The sequence below is a fragment of the Dermacentor silvarum genome, chromosome 2 (assembly GCF_013339745.2).
Source record: "Dermacentor silvarum isolate Dsil-2018 chromosome 2, BIME_Dsil_1.4, whole genome shotgun sequence".
NCBI classification, from domain to species: Eukaryota; Metazoa; Arthropoda; class Arachnida; order Ixodida; family Ixodidae; genus Dermacentor; species Dermacentor silvarum.
The window spans coordinates 216,816,022-216,839,201 of NC_051155.1; the positions used below are offsets into that span (position 1 = coordinate 216,816,022).

Sequence of the window (23,180 nt, forward strand, 5' to 3'; positions counted from 1 at the left end):
TCCATTGTCATGTGTGGGATTAGCGGAACAAGAGCATGACCATGCGAGTTATGGCTCACTTGCAAAGAAATTCTGGTTGCAGTGGTGACCAAAGTACACAATGGCACGTTTCGTTCTTGAGTAAAAAGAATGCTTTAATATTCTGTCAGTAGCAAGTCCATGCACGTGTATCAATTAAAAAATAGGACCAGCAGCTCCCTTGCTAGGAACTCAATTTTGACTCGAATATACTCTATAAGGGACTAGATCTTAACATTCAAACAACCTATGTACATCCAATTTGACTATGAACATTATGAAAAGGAACTTGCAGGCACCTATTTCTCATGCCTGCCTCGTGTGTTGAAAAGCACAAGTGGCTGCATTAACACTAGTGCATCAGTGCATTAACACAATTATTTGATAAGTTTTTTTTTTCTTATACAAGTTAACAGGGTGTGGGATTTGGGAAAAATATTTCCTGAGCCTGGGCACGCAGCCTGGATTTAAAATGTGCTATTTGTAATAGTGTATGCGATGAACATAATGTATTGTTTCAATGACTGTTTCAATCCACTAAAACTGGGCTGCCATTAGACTTTTTCAAGGAACCTGCATTCCGGAATGTAAACTTTTGACCCTGCCTGTAAGTGCATAAAAATGGTAAATATTGCAAACTGAAACTCATTCTGCAGCATATTTCGAACCTCTCAAATGACCTCTAGCGTCACGAAGAAAAGGCAGTGCGCAAAATTGCATTCGTAGTATACACAAAGCTAGAAAACATTGAATCGCAGGTTGTTAATAAAGATTGGTGCCGCTCAAGACTTATCGACTTGCTCAAGTAGTTGCACAAAGATATATATATATATATAAATATAAGTAGAGGTAGGTTATCTGCCAATAGTGTAAAAAAGAAGACTAGCTTAGCAGAACCAGCTTTGTCACTAATCAGCTTGAGCACTGTGTGTAGTGAACCTCGGACTGGGCTCGTAGTGTATCGGCAGCCTGAAAAAAAAAAATAAAGAAAGGGGGAAAAAAAGAAAGGGGGGGGGTAATTCCTGCACACAGTACAGGCAAAGATTATGACTATTTCTATACTGACAGCAAATACTTGCTATGTTGCCTGGCTAATGCAAAGATGAAAAACTTGTGCTTATGCTACCTTTACATTCATGCATCAGCTTTCTGTAGTATCTGTGGGCTTGTTGTTTTGCCAGAGGCTAATTAATGAAATCCCACTTATAATACAAGTTTAGCAACCCTAAAACACACCATAAATTGCAGCACATCATGTTTGCTTCTCATATAATTCAAATGTAATAAAATGAAACATTTTAGTGACATAAGTATAAGTAATTCTAGAATATGTGTTTATCACACACAACATTCTTATTACTGTAGACAGTATTATAGAACCAGTGATTATTCACTTTCAAGCCAAAAATTGTAAGCACTACACCACAGGTTGTTTAAATAGGTGAACAGGTTAATAACACTTGCATTGCATTGTTAAATTGTCCTTCCACATCGAAAAACATCCAGAATGAGCAAAATGAGTGCATGTCGTGTTTGCTTTGTGAATACTTGTGTGAAGCACACAATGTGCACAGCATACAGCAAGAAATTGCATTGGATGTAATGTAGCTTTGAAAGATTACTCGGCAGATTAAAGGAAAAGTGTGTAAAGCCTTTTTTAAAGAAAGGCTTAGATGTATGTACATACTTGTGTGGTTCAGAAAGTAACATTAAATGCATAGAGCTGAGGGCATTTGTGTAGCTGGCAGAACATTGCACAACAGACGAATGAGGGCGAAGGGCTTGTTTCCATTATGATGTTTGTGACATAGTGTGGGGTGCAAGAGCTTAGCTCCGGCTCTTTCCCCTTTCAGTGGCAGTGCAGTTTACTCGAAAGTTTTTTAAAGGTACCAAAGATTCTAAAAAATCATGCGACAGCCTCAACGCACTGAAGGGTCAGGGGCTCCAGTAACTGAGGTAGTTGCTGGAGTTGCTGGAGTTGCTGGAGTTCGGAGCTCTCTTTTCTCCCTTTCTTTCATAGCTCCTTAATTGGCCCTTACATGCTATTCGTGTTTATATGGAATTTTTTTAATGTTAAAGACATTATACTGTATTACAATTTCAGTAATAAACAGTTTAACCTGGATGATTTTTCTAGTTGTTCTTTATTGCAGAAAGGGAAAATTTGTTTAAAGGGCACGATATACTAGACATGACACAATGACATCATCAGACCCAGTATCGGAGCATGAGAGAAAGTTCAGTAGCGTAATAATTTTTCGCACTAATACGTAGGTTTTTTTCTACACGAAACGAATTCTGAGGGTATTAGCACTACTGTGTCAGATAGCTTGATTTTGTGATTGCTTTCAATGCCCCTTTAAAAAAACATTTTTGAGCATATGGTGATTCCAGCAGCAAGTGTGAAGGTTTTGCATCTAACTGGAACAGCACAGAAACAGGATGGGAAGAGACGACACATAGCACTGACAAACAATTTTGTTTTTTAAGCAAGGGAATGGGTACAAGGAAGGCAAGAAAAACGAGAAATTCAGTGGTGATTTAGCGGTAAATGCAAGGAAAATGTGTAACGGCATTACGTTGCATCTCTTTGAGGTCTCGGATCCATGTTCACATACAGTGTGTGTGTGACAAATCATCAGCCTATATTTATGTTCACTGCAGGACGAAGGCCTCTCCCTGTGACCTCCAATTACCCCTGTCTTGCGCGCTAGCTGATTCCAACTTGCGCCTGCAAATTTCCTAACTTCATCACCCCACCTAGTTTTCTGCCGTGCTCGACTGCGCTTCCCTTCTCTTGGTATCCATTCTGTAACTCTAATGGTCCAACGGTTATCCTACGCAGTACATGGCCTGCCCAGCTCCATTTCCCCCTCTTAATGTCAACTAGAATATCGGCAGTCGCCGTTTGCTCGCTGATCCACACCGCTCTCTTCCAGTCTCCTAACGTTAGACCTAACATTTTTCGTTCCATAAGTGTATATATATATATATATATATCTGTACACATGCTCTTCTAAGATCTCCCACACGTCTCACACACACACACACATTTCCCCCCACTTTGACACTCCTAATGCTGACGCATTAAAAGGTAAAAGGGAGAAGCTGTGAAGGATGTACTAGTACCAGCAAAAATCACCGTACTAACTAGCATGGCAACTAGAAATTCTTTTTCAGGTAAAGCAGTTCACGTACTTGTTCTGGTGTTAGATCTCTCTGAGGCTGAGCAAGCATCTCGTAGCCAACCATGAACTTCTGCACAGTAGCTGATCGAAGCAGCGGGGGCAGATAGATGGCATGTAGCTGCCAATGTGACACATCCTCATTCAAATATTTGCCAGTAGGTGCACCTAGCACGAAGAATGCAGATGCTACATTTCAGCACACTCCACTGAGACTTTAACAAATTATGAAACAAACTGGCAAGCTTTGCAATATGTACAGCTCCTGGCACAGTTATCAGGAAGTGGGAGGAATGTTGCACTTAAAGGTACACTAGAGCCACTTATTGGAGGCAAACAGATTGAGACAGCTGGCTTTGAGTATGCATTGCCTGATGGATGCAGCCACTGCTCACGCTTCTCTCTCCAGAAGTGGTCTTTTTGTCAAAGGCTACATTCTTTGTTAGGCAAGCCTTGGAAATCTTAAAATGGCAATGTTCCTTCCTTCCCTGCATTTTTTGGTTGGTCGTTCACTGCAACTAGTGGTGGCCAGCCGATTAGGCACTGCTCAATGGGAGGTACAGCAAGTTGTTCTGACCTGGGAACCACCAGTAGATGGTGCTAACACACTCACTGCAGCTTAAAGCCCCTCAATAGATAGTTTGCATAGACATCATTGTGGCCGCCATCTTTGGGTACTAGCACGTCGAGAAGGAGTGTAATCAAGAAACGTGACAGCATGACGACGGGCCCATCTTGCGTCGGAAGACAAAGTGATAACAGTGATAAACCGGGGTAAAATAGTCACTGTCATTAAGCAAAACAGTACGCGCGTGATAATACAATGCACTGACATCATCGTGGCCGCCATGTTTGGTACTAGCGCAGTGAGAGCTGTGTCCGTAAGATCACATGAAAACTATAAGTTTATTGAGGGTCTTTACTGCAGCTCACTGCTATTGTGCTCTAGACAAATGTGTTGGGAATATATAGAGTGGAATATACAGCGTGTTTCAGCGAACACTTCCAAAATTTTTTAAAGGTTGCCTGTGGCAGATAAGCACCATTCCAGTCCATGAGCTGGTCTACTCGAAGAGGCGGGCATTACTTGCACAAAAAATTGAAATGCATTATCGACTAATTAACATAATTCACTAATTAAGTTTTGAACTAATTACCTTATGGCCCATATTCCAATTTACAAATTGCTAGCTGTGGAGTTCGCAAGGCAGATCCATTTGGAATGAATTCTCAGGATGACACCAGTCTCGAGGTATTCATTCCCGAACTTTGCAGAGAAATGCATGGCCGTTACAGTTACTTTCTTAACAAAACGTCGTTTATGCATTGAAGCACAAAAGTAACTGGAACACCAATGCATTTCTCCGCAAAGTTCGGGAATTAATATCTCGAAACTGGTGTCATCCTGAGAATTGGTTCCAAGTGGATCCCGCCTTTTGAACTCCACGGCTAGAATTTGTAAACTTCAATATGGGCGATAAAGTAATTAGTTAAAAACGTAACTAGTGAATTTTTTTAATTAGTCAATTATGCATTTCAATATTTAGTGTAAGTAATGTCGGCCTCTTCGAGTTAGACCAGCTCATGAACTAGAATTGTGCTATCTGCCACAGGCAAACTTCAAAATTTTTTTACAGTTCGCTGAAACACCTGGGTATGTAGAATAAAAACTGAGGTAGCAATGTGTGCTATTGTGCTTTTTCATTTTGGATGACAACAGTGCAAGCAAGGCACTGGGATTCCTCAAACTGAAGTTAGTAACCCTTTCACAAAGTGCAATTTTTCTTCTCTAGAGGTCCGTCAACTTTTTTACATAATTGTTATATTTGGAACCAGGGGTAATAAAACGTGTGCTGCTCCAAGATCGAATCTGTATACTGAAAATCTGTGCACTCTTCAAAGCTTTTGAGAGTTACTTCTCCATAAGGTTAACCCTGCACTAAAGCCTTTTCCAAAAGTCACACACTTGACCAATGATACTTATTGTCTAGCGGCACCTTATGATTGAATACCTGTGAACATCGCAAATTTTTGTCATAGTGCTGGGTAACACGTGGTTAATAACAACACCAAGGACAAAATCTCACCGTGCCAACCCATAGAGTATGGGAATGAGGTACTGAAGAGGTTGTCATACTTTGTAAGTAGCTTTCTCATGATACTTGCCAAATCTGCAAATTCAAGATGCAAACACAAGGGGCAGTAAGCATTTTAGGGAATGTGTGCATGAATGGTTTTCTTAGTGCTGCTTGATGATGATAGAAACTCTGTGAAAGTGTGTGTGTGTGAGTGATCCAAGCATTATGCACCCCACATGCCATGGCTACAGATGTCATTTACAGCTCCTCAAAGGTAAACTTTATCAGGTTCTCTATTGCTACATATAATACAAACGATATTCAGGGGATGTACACTGCAACGATCACTTTTGGCAATAGTATCACCGTCAAGTGCGCGCTGACTGACTGGTTGAGCAAAATTGGATGAGCTGAATGGCTGGTTGAGCACTACGTCACGCGAAGGCGATAGTATCGCCGCGGCGATCGTCGCAGAATACGTCCCCAGGATGTATTCCTAAAATCAAATGGCACCTATTTTTAAGTGGCACATTGAGTGCCTTCTTATTTTGTTCATTATGTGAGCAGCCTGAATATTCGCACACCCTAGCGCTAGGCAGAGAGCTTAGCAAGGTAAAGCACACTCTTTGCGTGTAGGCTTCAGTGGGATATTGTGGGGAGTGTGATAAAAAATGGCACAGGAAACCAAGAGTTTTTTTTTTTTATGTTATTGCATGGTGGACAAGCTACACGCCTATGAATTCAAGTAATTCATCAATAGGTTTATCTCTGTTTCACAGCATGTCTGTAGTACATGTTTTTATGCTAGAGAGAACAGAGCACATATTGTAAAATTTTGGGCTGCATTCTGTGTCTTTTTCAGCTGTTCAGCCCCCACAGTTCTAGTGAGCTACAATTAAGCCTAATTTGTTTAATACAAACAAATTAAATTATAAGAGTGTATTATAAGGCAGTGTTGCAGCCTATAGTTCTGCTCACGAGTTGGAGGCAAGCACACAGCATTGCAAGAGAGCTAAAATTGAAGGTTATGTTCACACAACTGACCTTATCAGTACAGTCGGCATCAAAAGTTTACAGACTGCAAGATATTACTAAAGATTGAATTTGATTGCAGCCACTAAAACAGTACAACACTATGTTATTCACATATACTAGCACAGGCTAGAAATCAGAATACCAGGCTGTGTGCCAAGGCTGTGAAAATAGTCAATTTTGTTTTTTTTGTCAGATCTTGCAGTCCATAAACTTAGGTGCTGACTGTGCAGTATTTGACACCACAATTTTGTTGATAAGACCAAACCGTTTTACAACATGTCAACAAACCAAGAAGAGATGCAGATCTGCATAAGTACATAGTATATTGTTTGAAACTTGTCATGTCACCTGATTTTTCCGCAGCGTTCAGTTCATACAGCCTGGTCACATGACGTTTAGGTACAAGCATGGTCTCATATGGCCAGACAGCCCAAAATGGCACCAGAGCAACCCAGTGGTCAGACACCAAAACAATGCGTTCCTGAAGGGTGATAAGGTAACAAGAGCACACACAATGATATCAGGGCATCACATTTCACTGCAGCAAGCCTAGACAGGAGAGGCACTCACATTCTTTTTCAGTTCTTGGGACACATAGTCCACAAGAAGTGGTTTCCCTGTTTTTTCAAGGTAAGCCTTCTGGGATTTGTCCTTCAGTCTTGGTTGATTTGGCATAAATGAACTTGCCCAAATCTGCATTAGAGAAGAATGAAGTACCACGTCTATCGCCTTGATGAAAACAAGCTAGAATGTGTAAAAATGCTCATTTTGCAGCTGGCAATAAATTTTACACTGCTGTTCATGCTGTGCTTTTATAAGCCCCTTTACAGCACTTCACCCGCAAGCTTGATCAGCCACACCTAGAAATTGCAATCTACAGGTAGTCATACAGCTCAGCTCTTTGCTATGCAAGAAGAGAGATGAACTCCTGACACCGAAGTGAGGCAAATTATTGCAAAAGGAACGGGGCTTTGAAAGGAATGTTCTAAGGAACAAGAACATAACTTTTGAGTAAGAGAAGCCACCAGCAAGGCATCAGGATATTGGACAAAGTATTCGAAGTTTCACTAAGCTGAAGTGCAGGTAGCAGATGTCCCCAAATCTAAACGAGTCCATAGATTACCTGGCAGTGTGGATGAGGGTTGGAGCAGCCCATAATTTGGCCCTTGTTTTCAAAAACCTGGAAGCAGAAAGTACAACTGCAAGATTTGTTTTGTGCAAGAAATGGAACAGTGAAAGTTTTAATACAGAGGAGAATAGTTTAGCTGGAGAGAACATTAACATAAACTGAAGCTGTCATGAATTGCATGAATCCTTCCAGGTCAGCCTTTATTTGTTATTGGCCTGTGGTGTAATCTTAATGATGCTATTAGGTCGAACGTAGTCGCACCTAAGACACATTATAATTAATCAGAACAAATTTCTGAGATCAAATTATCTTGTTGCGTGATTTTTCAGAATTTAAGAGGAGTGTTGTTCTCATAAGCGAACAGTGCTACCGTGACTGTAGCATGCCATATCTCCCAATTTCCACCAAGTTGTACGTCAGGTCACACAGATAAAATAACTGTGTTCTCCTCGCTTTCCCTGCATGCATGTAGCGCACACTGGCTGAGAGGCAAGAAACTAAGATACTTCAAAGTGCAAAACCTGTATTGTGCTACGCCCACTCACCTGAACCCATGTATAAGTTTGGCCTAACTGCTCGGTCTGTAGAGCCCACTCATCGATCACCGTCTCCACTTCGGATTGACTCATCAGGGGCAGAGTCACATTAGAGCATGGATGGAAGCACATCACTCGGCAAGTGCCTCTAGCCTCGGCCATGCGGAAGAGGCCAGATTCATCAGCATTCTCTTCAGATTCTACAATGCATTTTAAACAGAAGAAAAAGAGTTGCGAACATTGAGTTCAAGTTCATTAAACAGTTTTTTGAGCCATGCCAAAGCAGGCCTTCTCTGCATGCTGTTTAACTCTACTAGAGTCATGATGGGACTTTCACTTCTGCATATTCAGCATCTGCTAAAAGCATAGAAAAAGATAAAAGAGAGTGGAAGTTCAGCTGAAGCATGCATGTCAATGTTTGCACTGTGCTGCTACATGGTTATTTTTACCTGATAGATATTAAGGATGGAATCATGCTTCAGCTTTTGAAAGTGCTGTCTAGAGTAGCATGTTATGCGGCACAGGCCCTCAGTTAGGAAGTTGTGCAGCGCGTTATATTTTGAGACTGCTGCTCTGTGGTTCCACAGATGACAGAGTGGAACAAGAACTTTCACGAAGACTAATATATGCTGCACCTGTCACTTTATTTGCAGCAAGTCATACAATTTCTGCCTGCAGATGTATGCATGCACTCAGTACAGAGTTTTGCCTTACTATTCTAACTCACATAGGGCAAAGCTGGCTTGACATTTTGAAGTAGACATGAACGCAAAAGGTACATGTCTACTAAACTGAAAAAGGAAAAGAGATGTGAACAACTGAAAAAAAAAAAAAAAAATATTTGTCCTGCAGTGGAGTTAAATCAGGCACAAAGTATTGATGATGATAGTAATAACATACCAAGACTTGGGGCATCCTCTAGGAGAGCTGGAAAGTCATTTCTGAATGTAAAGGTAGATTGATACATCGGATTGACCTGTAAAACAGAAAGCACATGACGAAAGAGACACGTCGAAAGGAAATGCAATTAAGTGGCGGGTACATTAATTGCGTGCACGTGGTAAATATCACAGTAAATAACGAAACTTTCGTTATATCGAGACAGCAAGTAGCAAATGGTGAATACTTCGCCATTAGCTCTCATGGCTCCCGGACACAGTGGGTTGCTTGGATCCACAGCGCGTGCCGTCGACATGTCGGTAGCGTTCTCGGTTTTACCCTGCCAGGGACGAAGCGTTCTTTGCGGAGACACGAGGACCCATTCGTCCTTAAGTGGGTTGTATCGAATGTGAGGGTGCTCTGAAGTAAGAAAGCATACACGATCGTTTTCTTATCTCTGATGGAATATAAGCCGATCGTGCATATTGAGAAATAGAATGTGAGAACACAAGTTTTAAAAGACCTACTTTTGGCGACAAGCGTCATCTTCGTTTGTAGCGGCCGCTATTTGATGAGTGGTCAACTGCAAAACACAGGGGCGGCTCGCTCGCTGTATCTGCGACGAACACATGATGAGAAATCTTTATCAGCAATTGTAAGGAGGCACGTATTGATTCCACATGCTATCAGTAAGGCATTTGACGTTAGGACAAACTAAGACAGACCTGAACATTGAGTTAAAGCATAATTAATCGTTAAGTAAAAGCAAGAACACGGTGTCCACTGTTTGTACCACGACACGGTTTGTACACGCAACACGCACGCAGCCCAACGTGTTTGCCCCATCGTCTGCTATAAAAGATAAAAGAAAGCAGTATTACATAGGATATTTGGCTATCGAACTGTGTTTTTAAACTAAATATATGCAGTTTCACATTGTGATCTTTCTTTTGTGTTTTTTGAGTGACAAAAAAAAAAAAAAGAACCATGCATTGTGCGGCTATGGTGGCTAGATAGTGCGGCTAAAAGAAGCGAAGACAGTGAGGAGTCTAGCAACATATGTCGGCCATGTTGAATTTTTCTCTTCGTTGGCGCATGTTTAGCCGGACGGCCGGAAAGTGGTACTCTTTGACAGCTTTCAGTGAATTTCACTAGTTGTGCCGTGTTACAGCGTTCATCATGGCTCCGAACATAACGGTGAAAGTGCACCCCGTAGTACTTTTCTCCATCGTTGACTCCTACGAGCGGAGAAATGACGGCGCGGAGCGCGTCATCGGCACCTTGCTCGGCTCTTATGAGAAAGGAGGCGTAGAAGTGACAAACTGCTTCTGCGTGCCCCACAACGAGTCCCAGGACGAAGTCGCGGTCGACCTGGAGTTCGCCAAGAACATGTTTGAATTGCACAAGAAAGTGAACCCCGCCGAAGTGATCGTCGGCTGGTACGCGACCGGCCCCGATGTGACCAGCCACTCGGTTCTCATCCACGACTACTACAGCCGTGAGGCTACTAGCCCCATTCACTTGACACTGGACACTCTGATGGCAGACAACAAGATTACCATCAAAGCGTACACGAGCACGCCTTTCGGAGTCCCAGGTACAGTGGGCGAATAATTCGGCCAATGTTGCGCACTGCATGCAGTCGTCGCGATGAGGTGCAGAAATCCAACCTGAGCGGTTGCCTTTTTACGAACGACGGGCATATGGCGTGGTCACTAGTGAGCTGACGGAGGACGTGTTGTTTATGCTATACTTCGTATCCATCATGTTTTCGAAACGTTAGTGGCCTTATGTACTACCACAAGAGTGAACATAAAAATGGTCGCTATGATCCCATTGCAATGTTCTGTCTGAAGTAGTGCCGCTGCTGAGTTTTTACTCGTTCTTGCTAGTTCGTTAGTTTTTTTATTATTCCATAATTGTAGCCTAAATGAGAGTAGTTTCGTTTAATTTCACGACCTCTATGGCTGTTTAGTTTAGAAAAAAAAATAATAAAGCTTACCTTGTAACAGTAACAGCGACGTACAGTAGAGTAGAGCTAGACAATGTGGTTGTCGACTGATTATTTCTTTCTTTTTATCTCTAGTGGCTCTAATAGCAGGTGTTGTAAGTTAGCAGCTGAAAGCCAGGCAGCTGGTTCACCTGTGTCTAACATATGGATGAAAGACGCCCCTAACAAAGCAGAGCCCCTCCGCTTCTTCAGAACTGCTAAAGTAGCCCCTCTCAGATATCGGTGGGCAGAAACACGCGCACGAAAAAAAAAAAAAAGTGTATGCTCTCTTTTAAGTGTAACTGGATGTGTTGTTCACAAGATGACTTACAGCTTAATTCCGTGTCATTCAGCCATGATTTCGTGACCACTTTTGTTCAGCGTAAATAACTGCACTGAAATTAATTGAGTTGCACTGAAATTTTAATTGACTGAAAAGGTTTGCTTTATGTTTCATTGCACTGCTCTTATGAGTGTTTTTTTTTTTTTTTTTTCATATGGTAGCACCTGAATATTTGGGAACTGCAACTTATTGTGTTTCCCTGTGTTTTCGTTTGCAGGGAAGAATGTGGGCACCATGTTCACTCCATGCAAAGTGGAGGTCGTCGGCTACGAGGCTGAGATGGTGGGTCTCAAGCTGACTCAGGGCACAAAGCACAGCAAGCAGCGGAGCGTGGAGTGCGTGCCGGACTTCGACGCCGTGGGTCAGTCCTGCCGCGAGATGCGCGAGTCGCTGGAAGTGGTCATCAGTTACGTGGATGACGTGCTCACGGGTAAAACGCCGCCAGACAACCACGTGGGGCGTATGCTTCTCGACATCATCCAGAGCATCCCTCAGATGGAGAATGACAAGTTCCAGAACATGCTTAACAGCAACATGAAGGACTTGCTTATGGTTGTTTACCTTTCGCAGCTTACAAAGACCCAACTTGCGCTCAATGAGAAGCTGAGCCTGCTTTAAAACCTTGGGACAGTTGGGTTATTAATTGTGAGCAATTATATAATAAATACACGCAGAGTTGCTTGTCCCACCAGACTGGTCTCTCTCAATATCTTTTCTGAATGGAATATGGACACATATTTTCAAAGTTGTATAAACTTTACAACACGCTTCTTGCTCGTAAAAGGATTACATTTAGTAGGTGTTGCGAATGTCGATGTCCGAGGGTCCACGAAGGTTTCCATGTATTGTGCCGTGCCAGGTGTGAAGAGGAGGAGATATCCAGGGAGATTAGAAAACTGTTTTATATACACTGTACATGGTATATTACAAGATGGGCTCCATGATATTGGAGCCATCTACATGCTAACATATTTGCATGTAGTAGCGTTTACACCTCCGAGCGTTTTTACCTTGTCGAGCGTCTCTCCATGGTCAAGCGTGCTCTACATCGTCAAGCGTGCTCTACATCGTCAAGCCTCCCTCACAACACTCAAGTCCCCTGTTTTATCCCTTCCGTTTCCCTCTTTCCCTCCACGAGGGAATACACTGTAGTTCTTTTAGCCAATCAGCATCTTGGATCAGGTGGCCATATCCCGCACGTGATGTGTCGTTGTTTCCCGCCGGGCTCCGCCTCCAGTCTTGCTAGGTCGTCCCTGAACACAGGCAGCGGTTGACACCTTGGGAACCGAACGTTGATGTCGTTCCCCCGGGATTGCCAGACACTGGCCCTTTCAAGATTCGCCTCTCCATAGCGGTCAGTTCGCGGAACCAGGTAGGGCGGTGGCTGTCTCGAAAGGGCGCCAGTTTGGCGCGTCGCAATCGGCGCCGGGCCTCATCGTGGTTCGGGCGGCGCTGGTAATTCACAGAACCGCACCGAAGGGGCGATGCTGCCGTTTAGCGACGCATGAGGTAGCCCGGAGTCCAATCGCTAATCCCTCAGTCCCAGGTGACAATTCTCGGCCGCGAGAAAGGGGCTCCAGATTGGCGCGTCTGAGTCGGCGCCGGCCTCCCTTTGTCCCGAGGGACCGCCAGACACAACAGTATGAAGGTTGGGAAACACAAAACATTTTATTTTGTTACTAAAGTCATCTTGCAGTGCCAAACTTCGCATCATCGACATCACTGTGACGATGTGACAGTGAAAAATTGGCTGATGTTGTGTTGCAATAAGGCTAAGTACGATGGTGTGGCACGTAAAAAAAAAAAGACTGCATTACAGGTTGCTTCTGGCTGTGCTCGTACGTGGCAGCTGCAGTGATCACAGGAATGGAGCGATTGTAGCATGATACATCCGGCGGTCGGTGTACAGTAAACTCTCAGTTGTACTTAACTGAGAGTTTACAGTTTAACGAATATTTCAGAATAAGAAACTTTTAGAAAATCCCCGGCGGTTTTCCTATGCATTCCATGCAAAAATCTTTCAGGTAAACGAATGTGTGAATAGCGAATATTTCAGTTTAACGTACAGCCTCCCGCATTTTTAGCTATATCGTGCGAGCGTCCATCACGTGTCATTTTCGCGCCTTAAGCAGCGATAATCAGTGAGACTGGCAGAAGTATTCGCCAGTGCACCAAGCACTCTCCTGTGCAAGAGCCATCTAATGCGACCTTCCCTTCAGGACGACATACGACCATATTATAGTGTTCTTGTGCAATATAGGTAAAAATGCGGGTGGCTGTACTTGCTCAGTGGACCCAGGCTCATTTTGGAATCAGTGCAACAAAGTTTTGCGCTCAGGAAATTGATTTGGAAATTGTTTTCAGTGTCCGTTCCGAAGAAGAAGAGTGTCATGAGGAAGTTGCAATGGCAGAGGCAGATTCAAATCTTGTGTAACTCTAGCCGAGGCTGTAGGACGCCTTGGTAAGTTGCGAGACTTCATGTCTCAGCAACAAGCTGTGCCAGAGGAACTGCCCAAAAAGATAGACTCTCTGGACAGCTTTGTTACTTCTTGCACTTTAAGAGCGCCAGTGCAAATGAAAATTAGATTTTTTTTTTCAAGATGAGAGGCAGCAACGTAACTGGTACGCTCATAAACCATAAATCCATAAATTGCATTTCACACTTTTGACTCGATGTTTGCTGTGCCCTATGTTGTTCCATGTTCTAGTGAGTATTCACTTTAGTGAACTTTCAGTTAAGTGAACTATTTCCTTAGGTCCCTTGAAGTTCACTCAAGTGAGAGGTCGCTGTAGTTGCTGAATAGTACGGGAGATGGCACGAATGTTGCGCTGCTAACGCCGCCTGACGGCGGTGTCGCTCGGATGCAAAAGGGAGTAGCCTCTTTCTTCTTGGTTTGTAGTTGGCGGCGTGTGCAGTAGACTCGGATGTCGGCCGGCACGCGTCGCGGGACTGGCCCGAGAAAGGCTTCGGAGCAGGACACCGGGATGGACGAACAGGATCGTTCGAACGCGCTACTGTTCGCTTGACTGTACACGCGAACGATTGGGCGTTGGTGTCCGGCATGGGGGGGGGGGGGGGGGGGGGGCATATTCGCTCGATATCCTGTCGTGGTGAGTCGCATTTCCTCAATTAGTCAGCGCTCAACAGCGTCTTTCTCTTGCTAGCAATTCGGCTAGCTGGCAATGGTGTATGAAAGGTGCAATAAATGCCCTTGTGATTGCATATTGGAGGCGAGCTCCACCACTGGAAAGGCTGGCGCCACCGTCGTCATGACATGGTATGAGGGATCACGTGGACACAGCGGCCGCGTCTTCTGCTTCGGGCTCCACCCACAGTAACCAAGCACGATCTTTATTTAAATAAAGTTGTTTCTCTCTCTCTCTCTCTTCTGCTTCGGAAGCGCCGAAGCGTGCTGAAAACGAAATTGTAGTCTCACCTGCGCTACGGTTCTGATTAAGTGGGGATGTTTACCCGCTTCGGGCTTGATAACAATTGAAAGCACTATAATGGGTAGTGGCTGCATTTGAAGGCGTCCGACATGGTAGACTATTGCTCGGTACCGCAGTGCCGGACGCGTACGCAGCGGAGCCCGGTGCCAGCCTTCACACTTACCCGCAGGCTGAGAAGCTGCGTGTAGCTTGGATTTGGCAAGCAGCCATCGGCTACAACTCGGGTGTTTGGCAAGCACTTCCGCGAGGAAGATTTCTGCTACGGTGTTGGGGCTGCGATGTTCGCTAGCAGAAAGCGCGCACTGAGAAGCTCGCCCGCCGCTCGCCCGCGCACACTGCCCGGTTAATGTCATGAAGATTTGGTCTATGAACTTGTTGATGCTAGATACTGGCAAGTTCACCAGAATGGAAAGGGAACGGTAAGAACCACATTAAAAAAAGGCATGGCATATAAAGCCCCTCTATTGACCCTTTTCGCGAAGCAGTTGTTTTAGAGAAACGAGATGGCGCGCTAAGGGGCTTTACGCGCCATACCTCTCCTCAGCGACCGCGCACGAATACGAAACCATTACCGCTTCTACCTTGCTTCTGTGCGATCAGCTGTCGGAAATGCAACTGAGTTTTCGCTAACACGCTGTGCTCCAATCATGCTAGATTGAATCATGTGGATTGAAGACGTGTGCAGTAGTTGGCTGCAAAAATAGTGACTGGCATGTTAAGGAATATAATGAATCTGTGCAGCCAAGTTCGCGGACCGCTGCTGCACCTGTCCGAGCGTATTACCAGCACTTCGTGATGTATGGCTTTCCTCGAGGATACCGAAATTTGCTTATCCGCCAGCCTTGTATCGCTAACCTTCAAAGAAAGGGATTCATCCCCAGAACGTCGGCAAGAGTGAGTACCACTCGTTAAACAATAACAAAGAGAGTAGCGCCGCTTCCTGTCATAGTGAGTTTCGCGCACGTTATCTATACACATCTGTCCCAAATGGCAGGAAAACTTACGCCCACTTTATCGCCGACGAAATGGGCGCACACTTGAATATATGCGTACTGTATACGCACAATGAATGACGGACTACACCTATGGCGCACGAATGGTCGAAGCTGAATGTTTCGTGACGTTCCACAAGACTAAGCGAGTTACTAGCTGTAATATACATTTGCTACAAGGTATTACAATGTACAAAACAGCTACGCCTTGTGCGCAGCTAGAACAAATCTATCGGAACTGAGCACACCCGCGAGCGATTAGGCAGAAAATAATCAGATAGTGGCCGCACCGAGAAACTTCACTGAGTCAGAAACTTACAAGCTACTGCTTCAAAATATTTGCCGAATAAAGAACAAAGAGCAAAACACACTAATCGTGACTGAATCCATAATTGGAAAGCTTGGAATACATATTTAGCCGCGCTTTTAGAACGAGCACCATATACGCTGCTTGCGCCGTTTGGACATAGCTTAATCAGCTCCGAAAGCGCTTTTGCATGTTCTCTGAAGCGGTAATCAAAGCTTCGTGTCGGCCACCTAATCACCGTCTACGATATCTCCGAAAACAGAGGTTTTCTGAGCCGCGGCGGCGTCATACACTTCCATTGTAAACAAGGAGGCAAGCAATGGACGCGTCACCACGTGATCAAACATGGCAGCGTTCCGGGATCACCGCGAAAAGTAGCGACACTCTCCTCCTCCGCCTTCCCCCTCCTCGTTTCTCTCTTTCGCGCTCCTTTCTCGACCGTGGCGCCGCCTACACCGCTTGAGACACATGCACTTGTTTATCTTTCACCGTTGACCGCTTTTCACCGGCTAACAAATGTTAAACGTTATCTCTCGGCGCAGGACGCGCCTGCATGTATCGGAAGTTTCTCGAACGTTATCGATGCGTCTCCGTTGTCTGTTGTCACCGACGCTTATGTAATCTGATTATTTGAGCGTCGCGAATTGTGTAGTACTTTCTGGAAGACACGCGGGCACCAGGGATTACTGTCGAATCTTCGATGACTCGTGTATAAAAGCTGACGCGTTTCACCCCTGATCAGATTTCGACGATCGCCAACTGTGTTCGCCGCTATCGTTGTGCTCCTCGCCAGTCGGTAGACGCTTCTCGGGCGAAAATGGTGATGGAGCGCGATTGTAAACGAGCGACGGTCCACGTGATGCCATTAGGCCAATACCGCCTCGGACAAGGCGTGCGAGGAGGAGGCGGCATTCTTCAAAGCGTGTCGCTACTTTTAACAGAGGCGCTTTAATGGCATATGCTCATGTTTGCGTTAACACCAAACAATGAATGTATATTTTTGAACAGCTCTGATAGCGTCCACGCAAGAATGGTTGCTTGTGTACTGTCAAATGTTCATATGCTGCTGCCTAAAGCTCACTGCATGGTGCGAAAATGTGCTCGCACCGAAAGCGAAACATTGTGCACGGACATGCCTGCAGACGCGCAGTCGGACGCTGCGCAACCGTGCGATCGCTGCATTGATGCTTCATTATGTTATGCTTAATTTCGTTATATAGACAGCCCACTATAAGAACATAGTTCACATAACTTGCTCTCAGCAAATGGCTACCTTTCACGCAAGAAGCTGGTTCGAGGGACTCCGTCGCGGTGACCGCGCGCAGTGGCAGCTCACTGTATACGCATTCAGTAAAGAGAGAGCGTCTGTAAACCATTGCGTGCTTTCTGTTTGCCCAAGATTATTCTTTTGACAGTAAAAAAAAAAAAAAAATCCCTCGTTTCGAGAGCACTTACAGAAATGGCCAGGAAGGCTCCCACGTGGTGTTTTTATTGAGCGCCGACAGCCAAACCTAGCTATGAGGAGCGCGCCGCGTTATCCCTCATACTACGCAAGCGAGACGCTTCCGACAGATGGCGACTCCATAAGTCCTCGCCCCCAATACTGCGTTGTCGTTCCTTTGTCCCAAGAGCACGTTTGAAACCCCACAATAATGTTACGTGTAGCTAATGCCGAAGGCTATTTACAATTTGTTTACATGGAAGCCAACGGAGGCCAAGATGGCGACCCATATATCAAACGGGAACACATCGTCTTCCTCCGCTTCAGTGCAGCGCCACATTGTGGCGGCTGTTCTGTATCAATTTATCAACCTAAATGGAGATGTTCGACGGCCTGATTCGAACATTACTTCCGGCACCGGAGCCCTATATTTGACAAGTAGGCCACGCACGCCTTTCTTTTCTTTATTGCCTGTTTCGTACTTATAACACCAGAAAGCACTCATTGCAAAAACAAGATAAAGCAATACATTTACAATGTAAAGTGTCAGCGCCAATGGAGTGTCACTAGTTTAGAATTCTTTGAGCACTGTCAAGGTTTCCACTCTCGACACCCACGCAGCTATGCACACTCTTGTGCTTTCCGAATTTCTACAAATCTGGGCATTCATTCTCAAAAATACATTCACGCGGGCCGTGCTTCCGGCTCCAAATGAAATCCCGCAATACCGGATAGCACAACAAAGTCAAACGGCAATCCGTCTTCGTTTTCTTTAGGCAAAAATCTAATACCATGTGGGTCTGACGGAAATTTTTTTCTTGACGTTCCTCTGAAGCACATCCCAAAAATAGACACCTTCCCAACAACGTAACAATAATCCAAGGTTTCTGGTTTCTTGCAGATCAAGCAATGTGACCCCCCACGGTAAGAAAAAAACCACGATCTTCTGGAAAAGTTGTGACAGGTAATGTATCAGTGTGAAGCTTAAGAGGAAGCTTTAGCTCGGGCCCAACTCCGATGCCGCATATTCAAATACATGTAAAACGCAGAAACGCTTTTCTGAGAAAACCACTGGGCCTATTTTAATGAAATTTGTTGCACTTGAGATAGCAAGTTAGATTGCAGTGACTGTTGGAAGCGGAATTTCGATTTAGGGACTGAATGTTTTAAAAGGAATTTCAAAAAAATTGGTTAGCTTGATAGATAGATAGATAGATAGATAGATAGATAGATAGACAGATAGACAGATAGATAGATAGATAGATAGATAGATAGATAGATAGATAGATAGATAGATAGATAGATAGATAGATAGATAGATAGATAGATAGATGACCCCCACGGTAAGAAAAAAAAAACCACGAAGCACGAAGTTTACAAATCTGTATCTCGGCACCAAGAACAGATATCAAAGGTCTGTAAACTGCATTCATTAGAGCACCAAAAGCGGTCAAATTCGAAATGTCAATTCATATCTTACGGGAATTTGTTACATATCGTTTACAAGTGTTTTGCAAAAGGTCTACTCACAAATTAGTAGTTTACTTGAGAGCCATGTATAATCATCATCATCATCATCATCATCATCATCATCATCATCATCATATTTTTTTTTCACCACTGGATACACAAGGTGAAAGAGGGAGAACCGGAAAAAAAAAAGCCAAATTTCTTCGGCTTGACGAAGCTCTGGTCTCCCAGACAGACACGGCAGCGGCTGGTATATCAATACAATAATAATGCATAAAGTGTTGATCTAAGAGTATTTTAAACACAAGTACGTCTAGATACTTTCATGTTATTACATAGAAATTGGTTATGATACAGTTGTGTAAAATAACGCTCAGTATACAATTACAATATCTTGCATGTTATTATTTGCCACAAACTCAGTCACAGTAACATAAAATGCGATATATATATATATATATATATATATATATATATATAATATATACAGGGGGTTTCCGCGAACACTTTCAAAAATTCTTAAAGGTTGCCTGTGGCAGATAGCACAATTATAGTTCATGAGCTGGTCTAATCGAAGAGGCAGACATTACTTCCACAAGAAATTGAAATGCATAATCGAATAATTAACAGAAATTCACTAATGAAGTTTTTAACTAATTACCTGATGGCCCATATTACAATTTACAAATTGTAGCCGCGGAGTTCACAAGGCGGATCCACTTGGAACGAATTCTCGGGATGACACCAGTTTCGAGATATTAATTCCCGAACTTTGCGGAGAAATGCATTGCATGGCGTTCCAGTTAGGTTCTTAACAAAACGTCGCTTTTTGCATTGAAGCACAAAATTAACTCAACATGAAACAACTCCGCTCCTCGATGAGGCAGGACGTGCGTCGAGTGAGCTCTTGAACACCACCTTGCAATGTGTTGGCGGTTTAAAGCCTGGATTCGGCACCTCAGAGAGGTGCGACGTAATGCTACCGCATTTCTCTCGCATTTACCGCTAAATCACCACTAAACTTTTTTTTTTAAATTCTTTTTTTTGTATAACTGTATTTCATAGCCATGTGGCGCTACACCCAACAAGCAACTACGGAGGTGGTGTTTTCCCTAGTTGTCTTATTTCCCAAAGTTACATCAAGTTACACTGACACGGCGTGGTAGCACTCCAATTACCTGCATGTACCAAGTAGAGCAAACTTTGGACACACTAAATAACTTTGTGGAGTTTTGAACAAACTTATTTTTTTTTAATTAGTCACGTACGTATCATGGTCTGTATACTCAACGGGGGAGGGGGGGGGGGGTCTTCCTTCCCTCTTTTTTCCCCCGTCATTGTCACATGAAGGATTGACGTCACGCGTGACGCGAAGCAGAAACGGAAAGAACGTCAGAAGTTGCAACGATATTTATTTCTCGTCAGTAGATGGATTACGACAACTTGACTACGCACAGCGCGGTCGACTGAGAAGCTGTTATAATTTTTTAAAGACTTCGTCATAAAAAAAAAAAAGAAAAAGAACGACGTGCTTCTTTTGCGCTCCTCTCGAGGATTTTCCAATTCCTCCTTCGCACCAACGTTGCTTCGCACGTCGTGACGACATCAGGGTGCTTCGTGTGGTGTAAGCTGGAAAAGTGCTGTCGATTGGTCGGTCGACGAGGAACGAGAGCGCCAGCAAGACGAGAGTACAGTAACGAGAGACAGCTGCGTGTTGTGAAAATGGATTGGCCCCGGCCATTGTGGCGCCACTGAATCTCGTATGAAGCTTCCATTCGTTATATTTTCTTTCTTACGAAAGTAATATCCAGCGCTACTTTTCAAGACATGACACTGAAATACATTGCAGAAAGATATGACATGACGTTCTGTGTCCTCGTCTTGAAAAGTACTTTCGTAAGAAAGAAAATATTGTAACGCCGCACAGGAGGAGCGTAAAAGAAGCGGCGTTACCAACTGCATCACCAACTAGTCCCGCAACGTGTTTTGTTAAGCTTCCATTCAGACGGCATCGCACGGAAGGCGATTAGAAATGGAAGCATACGAGCCTTTCTTCTGATGTGTTGAAGCATGGCCGCTGAAAAAAAAAAAAAAAAAAAAAAAAGGGTTGGAGTGACCCGTAGCTTCCGCTTCACTGCATGGAGTTGGTGAAAGCAAGCGGCTGGGAGGAGAGAGTGCCGTTGGGGAGGGTAGCGAAGGTAGCGAGAAACTGCAGAGGCCGCATAGTCCAGGCAAAGTTACGCCTGTGACTTTGCCATTACAACAGTTTAAGAATTCTTGCGGCTGTGTGCTCATTGTAGACTGGTACACAGCTACCACTATGAAACAAATGTTCGAGCTAAGAGTGGTATAGGGGCCCTCTAAGAAATTCACTTTCTTTTCTTCTTTTTTCCTTCCTTTCCATGCTACGGGTAGGGTTTTTCACTGACAGTTGTAACACTCGTGAAAGAGAATGAAGAAGCGCACAGGAGAGACCAAGAGAAGAGGCGAGGAGGGCCCGAATAATTATGTCTGATTACGTTCAAATTGTCGGTTCCCTTGTTTTTATACACCTAATTTAACCACCCGATTCATGGCCAATCACCCACTGTGGGTATGCGCCACAACCACTCAGGACAACAACAACAACAACAACATGTCTGATTAAATGGAATGTTAGAACACTGTTTGTACATTTTCATGAAACTCAATCGTGTTACCCGTCAAGGGTACACGTCACGCGCCAGTTAATTACTAAGCAGATATTGTCCCGCTGCACTGGACAGTGCTTGGCTTGTTATGGTCCTTCGTCGCAAATCAGCTGCTTGTTATGGGCGGTTTCCTCCGCTTGACTTGCACGGGAACGGGGGCCGATGGCAAGACTGTGGCCGAGCAGAGCTTCCCCAGCAGCTCCACCTGCACCTCGCTTCCTGGAATTGCGAGGTACATCGGGAGATATGCCATTGCCAGGCTCTGTTGGGACTGGACTCCGTAAGTTCCGGAGGTCGTGTACCCGACAACCTGCACAAGGGCATGAAACGGTTGGGTACGTCGTACGTCTGGCGAAATGTAAGTGCCATGGATTAGCGAGCGGAAAGCGCGACAGTAGGAATTAAATGAAAGGCAGTACGCATCGTATGTGGATGGCTGATATCGAAGAGAAGAAAAGTTTGTGTGTGAAGGGAGGGGGAGAAGGCGGACGGGGGGGGGGGGGGGGGGGAGGGGCATTGGAAAACTCGTTGCGCTCGAACAAACAGAGGCGAGAGTGACCGCAAGACAAGATTGCCTGGCCTCCCAACATTTGCTGCGAGTTGGCTGTAAAACACGTGATCGCGGAGGACACTGCGGAGGACACCAGCGCGGAGGACATCAGCGACGATACCACTATATCGGCGTCCAGTGTTTCGGACATCTCGGCACAGAGAGGAACACTTTGCTAGAGCTTTCCCCGCGTTTTTGTCGGCGAACGAGAAGGGCACCTTTGGATGCAACCCGAGGTGTCGCAAGCTTTGCTCGTCTCACCGTCGACCCACTCACGGCGCTTTGCTGATGCCATTGTTCGCGCACGCAGGCTGAAGCAAGATAAAAGCAAGACAAAATGATCTGATGCAATACAGTCGCGTGATTTCCGTTTCACTCACGTTTTTATGCGATAAAGTGTAGTGCGAAGTGCTATCAACCCTCTCAAGTGCTCTCGGCACCGCCACGATGCTCTTGTGCCAATGGATGGCAGCGCTCCTACCCCTGTTCTCCTCTGGAAGGCATGGGATTTCGAGCGAGCACTTTTAAGCGGGCTTTTGGGAGTTCATTTTCGTCCACTGGAATGCGGCTATATTTTTGTATCACGGAGATGTCGTAAAAAAAAAAGAAAGTGTTTAACTGCGGCGAGTTACATATGCTACAATGGCTATGAGAAGTCATCGCAGACACTGCGTTTGGGGAAATTGTTGTGAGTGGTGGCGAGATTGCATACTCGACGCATATAGCGCCGCGTGAGGGCCATGGTATGAATACTGCTTAGCCTGGAGTTATATACTGTATACAGGAACACTAGCTCAGCCCACTGCGCTGCCGCCCTGCAGAAAACGTATACGCGTCGTTCACTGAAACTATAGGAGACGTTTCATGAATGCACAGTTTTCTTTGGACGCGGCGTTGCCGCTTTTCTCGGAAGTATCGCGCGCTGAAGCACAGTCTCGTGAGCGAAATATTGAAAGGCGCTGCGCTGAAAGTTTCGCATCGTGGAAGTCTGAACATATCGCATCGGCTACCAGTGCACGCGTGGCTGGGGTTGCTTGCACGAACATTTAATAACGAAAATAAGAACGAATTTAAGAACGCGTTCTCA

At 44.6% G+C, this 23,180-nt stretch overlaps 3 protein-coding genes across 5 annotated transcripts in view; 1 reads left to right on the forward strand and 2 right to left on the reverse strand.

The window, feature by feature from the left end:
• Positions 1-108: 108 nt before the first annotated feature.
• Positions 109-9,702, reverse strand: LOC119442630 (galactose-1-phosphate uridylyltransferase-like). Of its 2 annotated transcripts, XM_037707573.2 has the most exons (11): positions 9,586-9,702; positions 9,388-9,476; positions 9,108-9,280; positions 8,882-8,957; positions 7,991-8,181; positions 7,440-7,496; positions 6,887-7,009; positions 6,665-6,797; positions 5,291-5,374; positions 3,217-3,371; positions 109-987 (listed from the first exon to the last, which is right to left on the reverse strand). In XM_037707573.2, the coding sequence occupies exons 2-11, from the start codon at positions 9,404-9,406 to the stop codon at positions 931-933; spliced, it is 1,068 nt and encodes a 355-aa protein (XP_037563501.1). In that variant the 5' UTR covers positions 9,407-9,476; positions 9,586-9,702; the 3' UTR covers positions 109-930. The 2 variants fall into 2 exon arrangements, with proteins under 2 accessions (XP_037563501.1, XP_049518228.1); XM_049662271.1 differs by lacking the exons at positions 9,108-9,280; positions 9,586-9,702.
• A 222-nt stretch (positions 9,703-9,924) lies between these two features.
• On the forward strand, positions 9,925-11,884 carry LOC119442631 (eukaryotic translation initiation factor 3 subunit F). Its single transcript, XM_037707574.2, has 2 exons — positions 9,925-10,457; positions 11,411-11,884. The coding sequence occupies exons 1-2, from the start codon at positions 10,040-10,042 to the stop codon at positions 11,809-11,811; spliced, it is 819 nt and encodes a 272-aa protein (XP_037563502.1). The 5' UTR covers positions 9,925-10,039; the 3' UTR covers positions 11,812-11,884.
• An 8,361-nt stretch (positions 11,885-20,245) lies between these two features.
• The window catches only part of LOC119442633 (dimethylglycine dehydrogenase, mitochondrial), a 36,062-nt gene continuing 33,127 nt past the window's right edge, over positions 20,246-23,180 (reverse strand). For both annotated transcript variants that reach the window (XM_037707576.2, XM_049662272.1), the window contains one exon: positions 20,246-21,853. In XM_037707576.2, the coding sequence (XP_037563504.1) occupies positions 21,650-21,853 (204 nt within the window). In that variant the 3' untranslated portion in view covers positions 20,246-21,649. The remainder of the gene's footprint in view (positions 21,854-23,180) is intronic.

Bases quoted from the DNA above. Each gene is read 5' to 3' on its own strand.
- LOC119442630 (XM_037707573.2), bottom strand. The intron at 7,010-7,439 runs GTAATCTATGGA...TCTCTAATGCAG, and splicing joins ACCCTCATCCACACTGCCAG to ATTTGGGCAAGTTCATTTAT. The intron at 3,372-5,290 runs GTGAGATTTTGT...TCTTCGTGCTAG, and splicing joins ATACTCTATGGGTTGGCACG to GTGCACCTACTGGCAAATAT.
- LOC119442631 (XM_037707574.2), top strand. From the start codon at position 10,040: ATGGCTCCGAACATAACGGTGAAAGTGCACCCCGTAGTACTTTTCTCC. The intron at 10,458-11,410 runs GTACAGTGGGCG...TTTCGTTTGCAG, and splicing joins CACGCCTTTCGGAGTCCCAG to GGAAGAATGTGGGCACCATG.